General features: G+C 43.4%; 1 protein-coding gene across 2 annotated transcripts; it reads right to left on the bottom strand.

The window, feature by feature from the left end:
• Positions 1 to 556: 556 nt before the first annotated feature.
• On the bottom strand, positions 557 to 11207 carry LOC109910328 (cell division cycle-associated protein 3). Of its 2 annotated transcripts, none has more exons than XM_020509494.2 (6): positions 11098 to 11207; positions 10569 to 10723; positions 3600 to 3720; positions 1837 to 2751; positions 1662 to 1741; positions 557 to 933 (listed from the first exon to the last, which is right to left on the bottom strand). In XM_020509494.2, the coding sequence occupies exons 2-6, from the start codon at positions 10704 to 10706 to the stop codon at positions 838 to 840; spliced, it is 1350 nt and encodes a 449-aa protein (XP_020365083.1). In that variant the 5' UTR covers positions 10707 to 10723; positions 11098 to 11207; the 3' UTR covers positions 557 to 837. The 2 variants fall into 2 exon arrangements, with proteins under 2 accessions (XP_020365083.1, XP_020365092.1); XM_020509503.2 differs by having other exon boundaries at positions 557 to 930.
• Between the last annotated feature and the right edge of the window lie 2724 nt (positions 11208 to 13931).

Genomic DNA, 13931 nt, shown 5'->3' with positions numbered 1-13931 from the left:
TGTTTAAAAGGATAAGTTTACCACGAGTTGGGGTCTAATCTTTTGGCCTACTTCCCGATGGCTAGTCACAAAAAGGCATAAGCGATCTCAGTAAAACTGTTGGCTGGACAGACGGGATGATTTAGATCGTATGGTTCACTGCCCAAAAAAAAAAAAAAAAGAGGCAAATGCACAAGACCACAATATTTCACATTTGTTTAGTTTAAACCTTACCTGGCTGTGTATATCGAAGTGACAGTAATGGCTACACACGTGGTTTGGTTTACCACTGTCGTGCGAGAAAAACATAGTAGCAACTCTGTACAGCACAATAACTCAATGTGAGGTGACTATTTCTTTTCAAATCGCATCACACACACACACTTGACAATTTGGACAGCCTATCTTTACCACCAGAACACTGTGTATATAGTAAATTCATACAGCACTTTTCTTACACTTAAGGTATGGCTTTACTTAGCACCTTAAGACTAATAAAAACATGTCATCCTGCATCAAGCATCCCCCCCCCCCCCCCATAAAAGGTTTATTCCAGTTAGGAGCATAAAAAAGCAGATTAAGATTTAAAGTACATTTATTTACATAAAGGACTGGATAGCAAAAACACTGATATGGACATTTGAAATAAATGAAAAGAAACAGTCAGAAAAATCATAGATGACACTTCCAAAAGCAACGTACACAAATTATAGTTTGTTAGCAGTTTGAAAAAGCCAGTTGAAAAGAAAAGAATAGCTGAACACTTTAAAAGGCTTGTTTTTAGAAGGATATAGAAAAATGGCAAGATTCTGTACACTGGCCAATTAGTGTTTGTGCATGTTCTTCTGCAACGTCCATCTATCTGTTCTCCTTGTCCACGGACACAGTCAGGACTCTCCGGTCCATCTGACCCAGCCTCTGTCTGTCTGGGGTGGCCATCTTCAGCTTCATCTGCTGGGCAGGGAGGGAAGAGAGAGACCGAACCTTTCAGTTAGACCACAGGTTTAAAAGCTGTTGTGATTGTTCCTTTTCCTCTGACCCACCAAATAGATCAATCCTGTTCCTTAGGCTTTAGTGTGTGCAGACATGAACGAATGAGATGACTGCCGGGCAGTCGTACAGTTGAGTCAGTTTCCGCAGTAACATGGACTCTTTACATCGTGATGTAACTGCTATTTTCAGCAAGGTCTTGAAGCACACATGGAATGGGCTTGCAACCTCTGACCCTGGCAATTTGACTGGTAAACCCATTGGTACATGCACAATGGCTGCCTGGTAGTGTGATGCAATAATTTCCATGGTAATGTAGAATGATCATTCAAATTAATGTTAACAGACATCAACATTTAATTGAATGTATTTTTTGTTATGTCAGTTGCGTTGAATCAACAAATCACAGCACATATTGTTGGGTACACTCGCAATGAGGTTCCCACTAGTTGGGCCAGTGGCAAAGTCAAAATGTATGAGAACAAAATGTAACTTTTTGTCTTAAAGATGAATTTTCAAAAATATACATTTTTGAAGACAGGTTTTTCAGCTTTACCGCTTGCCCAGATAGTGACGACCTCACAATGGCCACCAGTCCAACCATTATGCCATTATTGACTTGAATGGGTGACCAATAACCATCTTCTGAAATACCATGACTGTTACAGCCCTCGTGTACACCATCTATATACCTGTGTAGCTTGCTCCCGGGGGGAGTTGGTCTCCTTGAGCATCTGCAGAGGGGAGCGACCTTCAGCCATGAGTGCCTTGTCTGCCACATGGGAGAGGAGAGAAAGCGTTAAAAAAAAAAATATATATATTTTTTAAATCACAGGGAATTTTGCAAAGAATTAAACACCCACGTACCTCTCTGCTTCGGTTTGACCGACTGCCCCTTGTTCTCATTGGCTGCATTCTTGTTTCCAACCTGGACGGAGAGTGGTGAAGAGGACGAACCCCACTTGCCTCCTCTCCCTCTGGCCCTCACCCCTGTGGCCCCGAAGCCCTTCCCTAGCCACTGGGGCTTGAACACCACTTGACTGGGGCTCTTGGTGTCGAAGGTGGGGCAGCGAATCCCAGTGGCTTGGGGCTGCTGTTGGCTCACGCTGGAGCCAGTGGTTGTGGTGGATGGTACAACAGGCGACTCTTGTGTGACGGGCATCACTGGCTCCACTACTTTCACCCCCACTTTAGGCATCTCCGTAGCAACAGTGACTACAGTGAAGTCTGTAACGGTGGGGATGGATGGTTCAGCCATGGGGGTCAGAGGTTGTGCGGGGTCAGAGGTGACTGAGGGAAGGGCATACGCGTAGTGTGGTTCGTCCTTGTGGAGTTCAGCAGCAGTGTTTTCAGGGAGAGGAGACGCAGGGCTGTCGTAGTGCACCTCAGCGAAGGCCGGCGATGGGGCGACACCATCGTGGCAGGTGATCAAGCTCATACTCAGGCGCTTGTGTAGTGAAGACTCTTTGGCCTCGTCGGCTTCCTCCAAAGTGAAATCAGCTTTGACTATCTGGGCCTCCCCCACGAGAACGAAGGGGCTCTGGGTGAGAAGCACATGACTAGTCACGCTCTTGGGAGAGGGCTGGATCATGTCACCTGAGACCTGTGATGGCTGAGGAGAGCGAACAGGCTCACTGGAACCTCTCTCTCCCTCCACCACTGCCGCCTCCTCCTCCTCCACGTTGAGGTTGGGAAACTTGTTAAAGGGCACAGGGGCAACTATTTCTACAGAGTCACCGTGGAGGAGCATGCCAAGGCGACGGGCAAAGGAACCAACTGTCACTGGAGGAACAGAAAAACAAAAAGTTAAAAAAATAATAATAACTTTGACAAAATGCTTTTTGAAAATGTACTAAAAGGGCAATGCTGCATCTACAGTTAAGGTCAGGGGTAGCCCCTGCTGAGTTCCCAACGACAATGTTCCAATTCAGGGGAAATGGAAGGAGACTTCCACTTTGGACATTAAAAAGGCAACACTCCATCTTAACTCCTCCACATTATACTGGATTGGTTGAACAGTGCAGAAGAGAGCATCAACGTGGGGGGGGGCTAGTTTCAGGCCTGCTACGTTAGGGGGTGGCCAAACTACATATCCAACCAGCGAGCCCATTCAATCCAGCTTTTCATTTTACTTGGGAAATACTACTCCAAACATCTTAGTTAGACGTAAAATTGCGCGACTCAAAAATGTCAACATTTATTACAAATTTGAGTTCTTAAGATTAATTCTGACTATTGAGGAAGTTTATACTAGTTATGGTATCTCAAAAGGGACAAACAGTATTATCACAGTCTCATTTTTCAAGCGAATATTTTTTTTTAAAGGGCGTATGCGAGGCACAGACGTTCACGTCACCTAGCCAAGGTCTGGAACAAATCGAAACTAGTATCCAAATGCAAACGCCTTAATGCCGTTTCTACAGTCAAAGAAACTGAATGCAATCCCCGTCGTTCTGTCGACCCCGGTTGGTGATATTCTGATGTATTTAGGGATTATCTGTGAAAGAGAGTTTGTCTCAGCAGGACTCCCTGTTAAAATAAATTAAATAATTCTAACCAAACCCAAATCAACCCTAGGCCTTCTTCCAGTGCTTGACTGGGTATCTTTGCCACTTGGTTAAGATAGTTACCTCTCATTGAGTCCTTCATTGGGGTGCGGGTGACACCGACTGAGGGTGACCGAGGGTCGCTGGCTAGAATGGAGCAGTCACTCTCCACCACAACTGGGACACAGGAGACAGTTCCACCCACCTGAAATGGAGTAATACAATCTTCTTAAACAATGTATGCACGGGCAAAGCTGTCAAGGCAAAGGGTGGCTACTTTGAAGAATCTCAAATATATAAAAAAATATTGATTTGTTTAACACTTTTTTTGGTCATTACATGATTCCATGTGTTATTTCAAAGTTATGGCTTCACGATTCTACAATGTACAAAATAGTAAAAATAGAGAAAAACCATGGAATGAGTAGGTGTGTCCAAACGTTTGACTGGGCCAAACAGACATGCATTACACACACGGTAAAATATGATTCCACTGATACTATCTGGCAGTCCGACTTACAAATCTGGGTTTGGCAGATGCCAGGAGAACGTTACCGGCCCCAATGCATAGTGTCAACTGTAAAGTTTGAGGAAGGACGAATAATGGTCTGGGGCTGTTTTTCACAGTTCAGGCTAGGCCCCTTAGTTCCAGCGAAGAGAAATCTTAACACTACAGTATACAATGACATTCTGTGCTTCCAACTTTGTGGAAGGCCCTTCCCTGTTAAGCCCGGTCAAAGAGCAGAAACGTCTTCGCTGCCCTGGATCCAGAGGTTCCGGTGCCATCGTCGCTAGGGGCTTCCGATTAGAGATCGGATCCTGGAGGTACCTGCGCCGTGGCCCTCTGTTTGGTCTTCCTCTCCGATGGCGTCTACCTCGGGCTCAGATCCTCAGACACCCTCAGACAGCCTGAGACTCCAGCCCATTCATTATCCATGATGGATACTACAGCTGGCTTGGGTCCACCGGGCCCCACCGCCCTTAAGTGGTTTGTGAAACCACTCGAAGGCGAAAGAACAGCTGGACCTCCTTAGCCATTGCACCAGCTGTCGTCATCGGCTGATTCTAGCACTGAAAATATATATATATATATATCTATTTTTAAAGCAGGCGTGAAAGACTCAGCAGGTAGCCTGCTGAGTCTTTCACGCCTGCTTTTTAATTTTTTTTTATCTTTCAGTGCTAGAATCAGTTCATCAATTTTCAGAAGTTCTGAGATAGCCCTCCAGATGTTGCTTCACCCCACATGGACTATGACAGCGTCAGCTCCCGGCATCGGTCGGAAGCAGCCTTGTAATGTCCTGTATTTGTGCTCCAGGATGGGGTTTTGCTCCGGGAACCAAAAAAAATCCAGGATCCGATCTCTAATCGGAAGCCCCTAGCGACGATGGCGCCGGAACCTCTGGATCCAGGGCAGCGAAGACGTTTCTGCTCTTTGACCGGGCTTAACAGGAAAGGGCCTTCCACAAAGTTGGAAGCACAGAATGTCATTGTATACTGTAGTGTTAAGTAACTGGCATTACACGCCTGGCTAAAGGGTTACTTTAGCTCTGTTAGAATCACTTTTATAGATAGAAGATGCTCTACAGCAGTGGTTCCCAAACGTTTTATAGTCCCTTACCCCTTCAAACATTCCACCTCCAGCTGCCTACCCCCTCTAGCACCAGGGTCAGCGCACTCTCAAATTTCTTATGTTTAATAAATGTGAGTTTGTCACTTCCCACAAGCCGTGTTGTGACAAAGAGCTCTTATAGGACCTAGGCACAACTAACACATCATTTTGCTCTTTAGCCATTTTACATAAAACCTTATTTGGTTAACAAAAATTGTGAATAACTCACTGCAGGTTAATGAGAAGGGTGTGCTTGAAAGGATGCACAGAACTCTGCAATGTTGGGTTGTATTGGAGAGCCTCAGTCTTAAATCATTGTCCACAAACAGTCTGTGCCTGTATTTAGTTTATGCTAGTGAGGGCCGAGAATCCACTCTCACATAGGTACGTGGTTGCAAAGGGCATCAGTGTCTTAACAGTGCAACTTGCCAAGGCAGGATACTCTGAGCGCAGCCCATTCCAAAAATCTGGCAGTGGCTTTTGATTAAATTCAATTTTAACAGAACCGCTTCTTACAATGTTGTCATCTATGCATAGTCACTTTAATAACTCTACCTACATGTACATACTACCTCAACTAACCGGTGCCCCCCACACATTGACTCTGTATTGGTACCCCCCCCTGTATATAGTCTTGCTATTGTTATTTTACTGCTGCTCTTTAATTTACTTTTAAAATTGTATTATTCTTATGCGTATTTTTTTGAAACCGCATTGTTGGTTAGGGGCTCGTCAGTAAGCATTTCACTGTAAGGGCTAAACCTGTTGTATTCGGCACGTGACTAATACATTTTCATTTGATTTGAAAGCTGTCCAGTACTTTAAAAATATTCTCTGCTGTCCTGGTTTCGAAAAGAGGATGTCTTGACCCCCCATAAACATAACGGACATACCAGGGGCTGTGCCAGGCCCGCCACCTCTGTTCACTCATCCAGCTGTAACGCATAGAATTCACTGGCTTGTTTGCAAAGCAGTAACTGTTTCAGAACAGCTCCTGCCGTGTCGCTGATGCGACGTGAAACGGTGTTGTTTGATGACGACATTGTCTGTATAGTTTTTGGTCTTTTTCCCCCAGCATTGTCCCAGTCATATCCACAGCAGCAGGAAGAATTAAGTCCACCACAATAGTATGAGGCTTGTCTGTCCTAGCCACTCGGTAGCTCATTAAGTTGTCTTAATTCTCACTCAAAAAAACCCAGTGGCTTATTTTTCTAATTGGCATGGTTAGTTTCTAAATGTCTGCACAAGTGTGAAGGTTTCATCAAAATTAAGTGAACCCCAAATCAATGTAGTTCTCATCATACTTGCACCTCTTCGATGGTCCAAAGTCCCCATCTGTTGTTCGGTGCTTTCCCAGGTAAGGGGGCAGTAGCTCTTCGGGTGCATCAGATTCATAACTGTCAGTGTCCATAGCAACAAAAGTAGAATTACTGATGCTAGTATTGGATGTGCCCGTGGAAGCAGAAGAGCCCATCCAAATCATAATTTCAAGTCTGCGTTGAGACAATGACCCAAGACCAGCTCAGTTAATCCCTACCATTGTGTCACAGTTGTCAAAATTCTACATCAAATGTACATTATCCCAGGGGTGTTGACAGACAAAGTAAGTAACTTAAATGTCCCCCTAACTGCCCTGAATACCTCTGTTGATCCTACAGCTATTGTATGCAGTAATCATGGGTCTATGCACCAGAGTTACTGTTAGCACTGAGGTGGAGTCCCATAGTAGGAAGTCCACTGTGTCCAGCTCCAATATAAAGACTGTGAGCAAGTCTACTTCTGAATTATTATTTTTTTCACCTTTATTTAACCAGGTAGGCTAGTTGAGAACAAGTTCTCATTTGCAAATGCGACCTGGCCAAGATAAAGCATAGCAGTGTGAACAGACAACACAGAGTTGTCTGATGACAATGAGCTTCCCAGTAAAGCAATAACAACAATCAAGCATCCCATAAGTGCTAAAAATAGGCCATATTAACATATGAAGCATAAGAAACAAGGTTCATGAAGTCAATAATTTGCTAACAGATGGCAGTCATATTCTGACTTTTTGAAACTCATTTAGATAATATCTTTGATGATAGTGGTAGCAATACATGGTTATAACATCTACTGAAAAGACAAATGCCAATAGGGGCGATGCAGTCTATATTCAGAACCACATTCCTATAAAGCTTAGATAAGATCCTATGTTAAATACTGTTGAAGTAATATGGCTTCAGGTTCCTCTGCCTCACCGAAAAGGCCATTCTTGTGGGAAGCTGCTATAGCCCAAGTGCTAAAAGTCAGTATCTGGATAACATGTGTGAAATGCATGTGATAGAGAGGTATATTGTCTGGGTGATTTAAATATTAGCTGGCTTTCATCAAGCTGCCCACTCAAGAAAATGCACCAAACTGTAACCAGTGCCTGCAACCTGGTTCAGGTTATCAGGGTAGTTACAAACAGCACAGGAATGAAATCAAATCAATTGATCACATTTTTACTAATGCTGCAGAAATTTGCTTTAAAGCAGTATCCAAATCCATAGGATGTAGTGATCACAATATAGTAGCCATATCTAGGAAAACCAAAGTTCCAAACACTGGGCCTAATTTTGTGTGGATGTCATACAATTCGTTCTGCCCCTGAACAAGGCAGTTAACCTAATGTTCCTAGGCTGTCATTGAAAATAAGAATGTTCTTAACTAACTTGCCTTTTAAATAAAAGGTAAAAAAATAAAAAATAAAAGACGCTGCACTTGACACATTTATGACGAAGCATGCACCCATTTAAAAAAAACTTTGGATTGATAAGGAATGTAAAAAAGTTGGAGGGTTGAGAGGGATGAGGCATGGAAAATAGGTATAGCTGTACAACTAATTGGCAAACGTACTTCGAATTGAGAAATCACGTGACTAAACAAAAATAAACTATACTATGAAACAAAAATAAATGGTATACACTGCTCAAAAAAAATAAAGGGAACACTAAAATAACACATCCTAGATCTGAATGAAATATTCTTATTAAATACTTTTTTCTTTACATAGTTGAATGTGCCGACAACAAAATCACAAAAATTATCAATGGAAATCAAATTTATCAACCCATGGAGGTCTGGATTTGGAGTCACACTCAAAATTAAAGTGGAAAACCACACTACAGGCTGATCCAACTTTGATGTAATGTCCTTAAAACAAGTCAAAATGAGGCTCAGTAGTGTGTGTGGCCTCCACGTGCCTGTATGACCTCCCTACAATGCCTGGGCATGCTCCTGATGAGGTGGCGGATGGTCTCCTGAGGGATCTCCTCCCAGACCTGGACTAAAAGCATCCACCAACTCCTGGACAGTCTGTGGTGCAACGTGGCGTTGATGGATGGAGCGAGACATGATGTCCCAGATGTGCTCAGTTGGATTCAGGTCTGGGGAACGGGCGGGGCCAGTCCATAGCATCAATGCCTTCCTCTTGCAGGATCTTCTGACACACTCCAGCCACATGAGGTCTAGCATTGTCTTGTATTAGGAGGAACCCAGGGCCAACCGCACCAGCATATGGTCTCACAAGGGGTCTGAGGATCTCATCTCGGTACCTAATGGCAGTCAGGCTACCTCTGGCGAGCACATGGAGGGCTGTGCGGCCCCCCAAAGAAATGCCACCCCACACCATGACTGACCCACCGCCAAACCGGTCATGCTGGAGGATGTTGCAGGCAGTAGAACGTTCTCCACGGTGTCTCCAGACTGTAACGTCTGTCACATGTGCTCAGTGTGAACCTGCTTTCATCTGTGAAGAGCACAGGGCGCCAGTGGCGAATTTGCCAATCTTGGTGTTCTCTGGCAAATGAAAAACGTCCTGCACGGTGTTGGGCTGTAAGCACAACCCCCACCTGTGGACGTCGGGCCCTCATACCACCCTCATGGAGTCTGTTTCTGACCGTTTGAGCAGACACATTCACATTTGTGGCCTGCTGGAGGTCATTTTGCAGGGCTCTGGCAGTGCTCCTCCTGCTCCTCCTTGCACAAAGGCGGAGGTAGCGGTCCTGCTGCTGGGTTGTAGACTCCGTCTCATGCTACCACTAGAGTGAAAGCACCGCCAGCATTCAAAAGTGACTAAAGCATCAGCCAGGAAGCATAGGAACTGAGAAGTGGTCTGTGGTCCCCACCTGCAGAACCACTCCTTTATTGGGGGTGTCTTGCTAATTGCCTTTAATTTCCACCTGGTGTCTATTCCATTTGCACAACAGCATGTGCAATTTATTGTCAATCAGTGTTGCTTCCTAAGTGGACAGTTTGATTTCACAGAAGTGTGATTGACTTGGAGTTATATTGTGTTGTTTAAGTGTTCCCTTTATTTTTTTGAGCAGTGTATAATAATAAATAAATAAATAAATAAAGTAGTAAAAAGTGCTGGCACACCTTACAAACTTTGGGCAAAAAGGCACACTCGGCTCCATCAGTCATTGAATCGGATGGCTCATTCGTCACAAAAAACACAGATATTTTCTCCCATTGTCAAGATTAGCAAACTTAGGCATGACTTAGGTATGACTTAGGCACTTAGTGCCAGCAACAAACACTGACACTACACATCCATGTATATCTGACTAAATTATGAAAGACAAACATTGTACTTTTGAATTCCATAGAATGTGGAAGAGGTGAAAATTGTTGTCTATCAATGACAAGCCACCGGGGTCTGACAACTTCTGAGGATAATAGCTGACGATATTGCCACTCCTATTTTCCATATCTTCAATTTTAAATAGTTTTTGACCAGATACCCTGCTATTGTACTGTAAAACAAACTCTTAGCACGCTTATAGGGAAGGACATTCAACAAGCACGGCACTTACACAAATGGCTGATGATTGGCTGAGCGAAGTGTATAATAAATACAACTGCCCCAGGGCACAAAGCGAGGACCATGCAGAAGTGGTTTGTCGAGATCGGTGTGGAAGAACTTGACTGGCCTTCACAGAGCCCTGAGCTCAAACCCATTGGTATGAATTGGAATGCCGACTGCGAGCCAGGCTTAAATCGACTAACATCAGTGCCGGACCTCACTAATGCTCGTGGCTGAATGGAAGCAAGGCCCGCATTAATGTTCCAACATCTAGTGGAAAGCCTTCCCAGAAGAGTAGAGGCTGTTAAGCAGCAAAGCAGGACCAACACCTTTGTAATGCCCATGATTTTGGAATGAGATGTTCGAAGAGAAAGTATCCACGTATACTTTTGGTAGGCTTTGACACCTCAAATGTGGGGCTCTATTTGCCAATTACATGTACCCAGAATTAGACTTGGTGAAATGGCGCTGCAAGTTAAACACTATACAGGAATTATACACAATAGACATACAATACGGATACAGTAAACAGAACAATTACACATGATATGAGAGTATTTAAATAATAAACTATTTTCAAATCAAAATTATGGCCCTTGTCATCTAACGTTACCTGAATAGGTGTGCGTTCAATAGCTACAGATGGAGACCGTGGGTCGACAAGTTGAGAGAGACGGTCGTGTTTGATGCGATGGCTGGGGTCATGTTTGGGCGTTGAGGCCACAGCAACCTTGCTCTCGCTGGATCCCATGACGACACAGTAGATGCCTAAATGTCCGGTGACAGAAGTTAAGACAAAAAGTTTACGTTAAAAAAAAAAGTTCGAGCGAGTCTGCTGTGCAATTCGTTGTTTTCTATCTAGCTAAATAACTTAGTTAACGTGTTCTAGTTTTTGAAGCCAGATCAAATTAATAAAAATCATTCATTAGGCAATTTACAATTATTGTTAAGATTTGGTCGGCAAACATGAGAAAAACTGACAAGTCACGTTAGCTAACTAAAGTCTGCGGATGGCTAAACCTAGTTTAACAACGTTATCTTGAAGAGAACTACAAAATAAGGTTCTTGCTCTTTGATTATTTGTATGTGATTCACATGAATCTGCTAGGTAGTAAAGTAGCTTTTCGCAAGCAATGACTTACCTTAAACGTTTCGCTAGAAGTGACTATCCTTTCACTTTTTCGAAGCAAAACATAAGGATTTAAATTGCGAAAAGCATATGCGGCCAGTTATTTTCAAACCAGCCAATCAGTGAAGTTGGTGCCACCGCCTTCCCTACAGAGATTGGCTGATTGTGCCTACGATGTCTAAAATAGGCGTGGTTTTCTACTGAAAACAAGTTTTAAAACCTACTCAAGATCTGACCATGCTTTGTGGATTTGAATTTGACCCTCTTGAATGTTGTGCAATGCAACATCATTTGAAAGCCGCATTCTTATCTGGTGAATGGGAACATGTTTGGTTGTGCTCTACCCATAGAAACAGCCCATAGCAAAATACTGTATCTGTGCAAAACCTATAGAGAAGTCAAGTTCAATGATGTGTATATAAACCCATCAAGTTATATACAAAGTAGTCCTTGCAGCAGATACTAGTAACTGCATTTACCATTTGCTGTTTTGTGCTGTAAAAACAGCCTAATCCTGGGTATTTTATGTCCTATTTGGGTCTCCTCTAAAGCAACTGGCCAAGAAAATGAGGGAAATACTGTCAATAACCACGTTTCCATCCACAGTTTTTATGTGAGTATTGTGAAGTCATACCGAATAAAAAAAGATCAAGACAGCTGTAACGGAAACAGGATTTTCGATACAATTTTATAAATGCATTTGCTGCTGACAGATCATTTCTTAGTTTGACATGGTGGGATCTTGGAATGGTGGTGGAAACGCCTTTATGCGCAAATATTGATATAATAACAATCATATCGAGTCATACGATGATATGTTGTGTGGTCCTCCCACTATGACTAAGGAAAGCATGCAGTTTATTAGGCTACAGCTGAAAAGTTATGCATTTCACAGGGTGGTGAAAGTGCACGGTGATCTTGATACGCCTTTCCAATAAATGTCGGGATCTTATTCTGGTGACATGAAAGATGATTGACTGCGTTTCACAAATACAAATATTCTCGCTGTCATCCATCATAATATCATCATGTAGCCTAAATTGAAAATAATTTGCACCAACTCTGTTAAAAACTTACAGTATGACTTCACTTGACAAGGGGAACTGGAAGTCTGATTGAAGACGAGAACAGCTATGATGATTTTCATTGGTAGATAGAAATCGCAGGCATACATTTGAACTTTATCCTTTGTTTGATAATTGTCAATGTTGTGCAATGCAATTTACACTACATGACCAAAAGAATGTGGACACCTGCTCGTTGAACATCTCATTCCAAAATCATGGGCATTAATATGGAGTTGGTCCCCCTTTGCTGCTATAACAGCCTCCACTCTTCCGAGAAGGCTTTCCACTAGATGTTGGAACATTGCTGCAGGGACTTGCTTCCATTCAGCCAAAAGAGCATTAGTAAGGTCAGGCACTGATGTTAGGCGATTAAGCCTGGCTCGCAATTGGCATTCCAATTCATCCCAAAGGTGTTCGATGGGGTTGAGGTCAGGGCTCTGTGCAGGCCAGTCAAGTTCTTACACACCGATCTCGACAAACCATTTCTCTATGGACCTCGCTTTTTCAATGGGGGGCATTGTCATGCTGAAACAGGAAAGGGCCTTCCCCAAACTGTTGCCACAAAGTTGGAAGCACAGAATTGTCTAGAATGTCATTGATTGCTGTAGCGTTAAGATTTCCTTTCACTAAGGGGCCTAGCTCGAAACCCTGAAAATCATTCCCAGACCATTGTTCCTCCTCCACCAAACTTTACAGTTGGCACTATGCATTGGGGCAGGTAGCATTCTCTTGGGATCCATCAAACCCAGATTCATCCGACGGACTGCCAGATGGGGAAGCGTGATTCATCAAGCCAGAAAATGTTTCTTCTGCTCCAGAGTCCAATGGTGGCGAGGTTTACGTCACTCCAGCATTACACACAGTGATCTTAGGCTTGTGTGCAGCTGCTCGGCCATGGAGACCCATTTCATGAAGCTCCCAACGAACGGTTCGTGCCGACGTTGCTTCCAGAGGCAGTTTGGAACTCAGTAGTGAGTGTTGCAACCAAGGACAGACAATCTTTACACATTACGTGCTTCAGCCCTCGGCGGTCCGGTTCTATGAGCTTGTGTGGCCTACCACTTCCTGGCTCAGCCGTTGTTGCTCCTAGACATTTCCACTTCACAATAACAGTACTTACAGTTGACCGGGGCAGGTCTAGCAGGGCAGAAATTTGACAAACTGACTTGTTGGAAAGGTGGCATCCAATGACGGTGCCACGTTGAAAGTCACTGAGCTCTTCAGTAAGGCCATTCCACTGCCAATGTTTGTCTATCGCGATTGCATGGCTGTGTGCTCAACTTTATACACCTGTCAGCAACGGGTGTGGCTTAAATAGCCAAATCAACTCATTTGAAAGTGTGTCCACATACACTATACAAAGTATTTGAAAGCCGAATACTTTCCTTGTGAATACGTATGTGAATGTACATGCCCCGCCTAAACCCCTTTGTACTTACAAGTACTTGTCCACGTGTAGTATGCTACTTACTATTCATAGAAAGAGCTAGATATGTGCAATTTAATGTAGTCCCTGTAGCAGATACTCTTGGCTGAATAAACAAACTGCATTGAACATTTGCTTTTTCGTACTGTAAAAGCAGCCCAATCCTGGGTCTGTTTGGTCTATTTGGGTCTGCTATCCTGCAACTGGCCAAGGAAAATACAAATATGGGAAATACTACCCTTTTAAACATGAAAAGTAGGCTTAATCAATGAGAGAGCATTTTTGGAGTCAGAGCTTTATTGCTGAATATCATATTAATAATCATTACAGTATGGTTAACTATTTTGAAAACAG

Source organism: Oncorhynchus kisutch, linkage group LG2, assembly GCF_002021735.2.
Source record: "Oncorhynchus kisutch isolate 150728-3 linkage group LG2, Okis_V2, whole genome shotgun sequence".
NCBI lineage: Eukaryota > Metazoa > Chordata > Actinopteri > Salmoniformes > Salmonidae > Oncorhynchus > Oncorhynchus kisutch.
The sequence above is the reverse complement of the archived record's forward strand: the minus strand, read 5'-3'. Positions and strand labels throughout refer to the sequence as shown.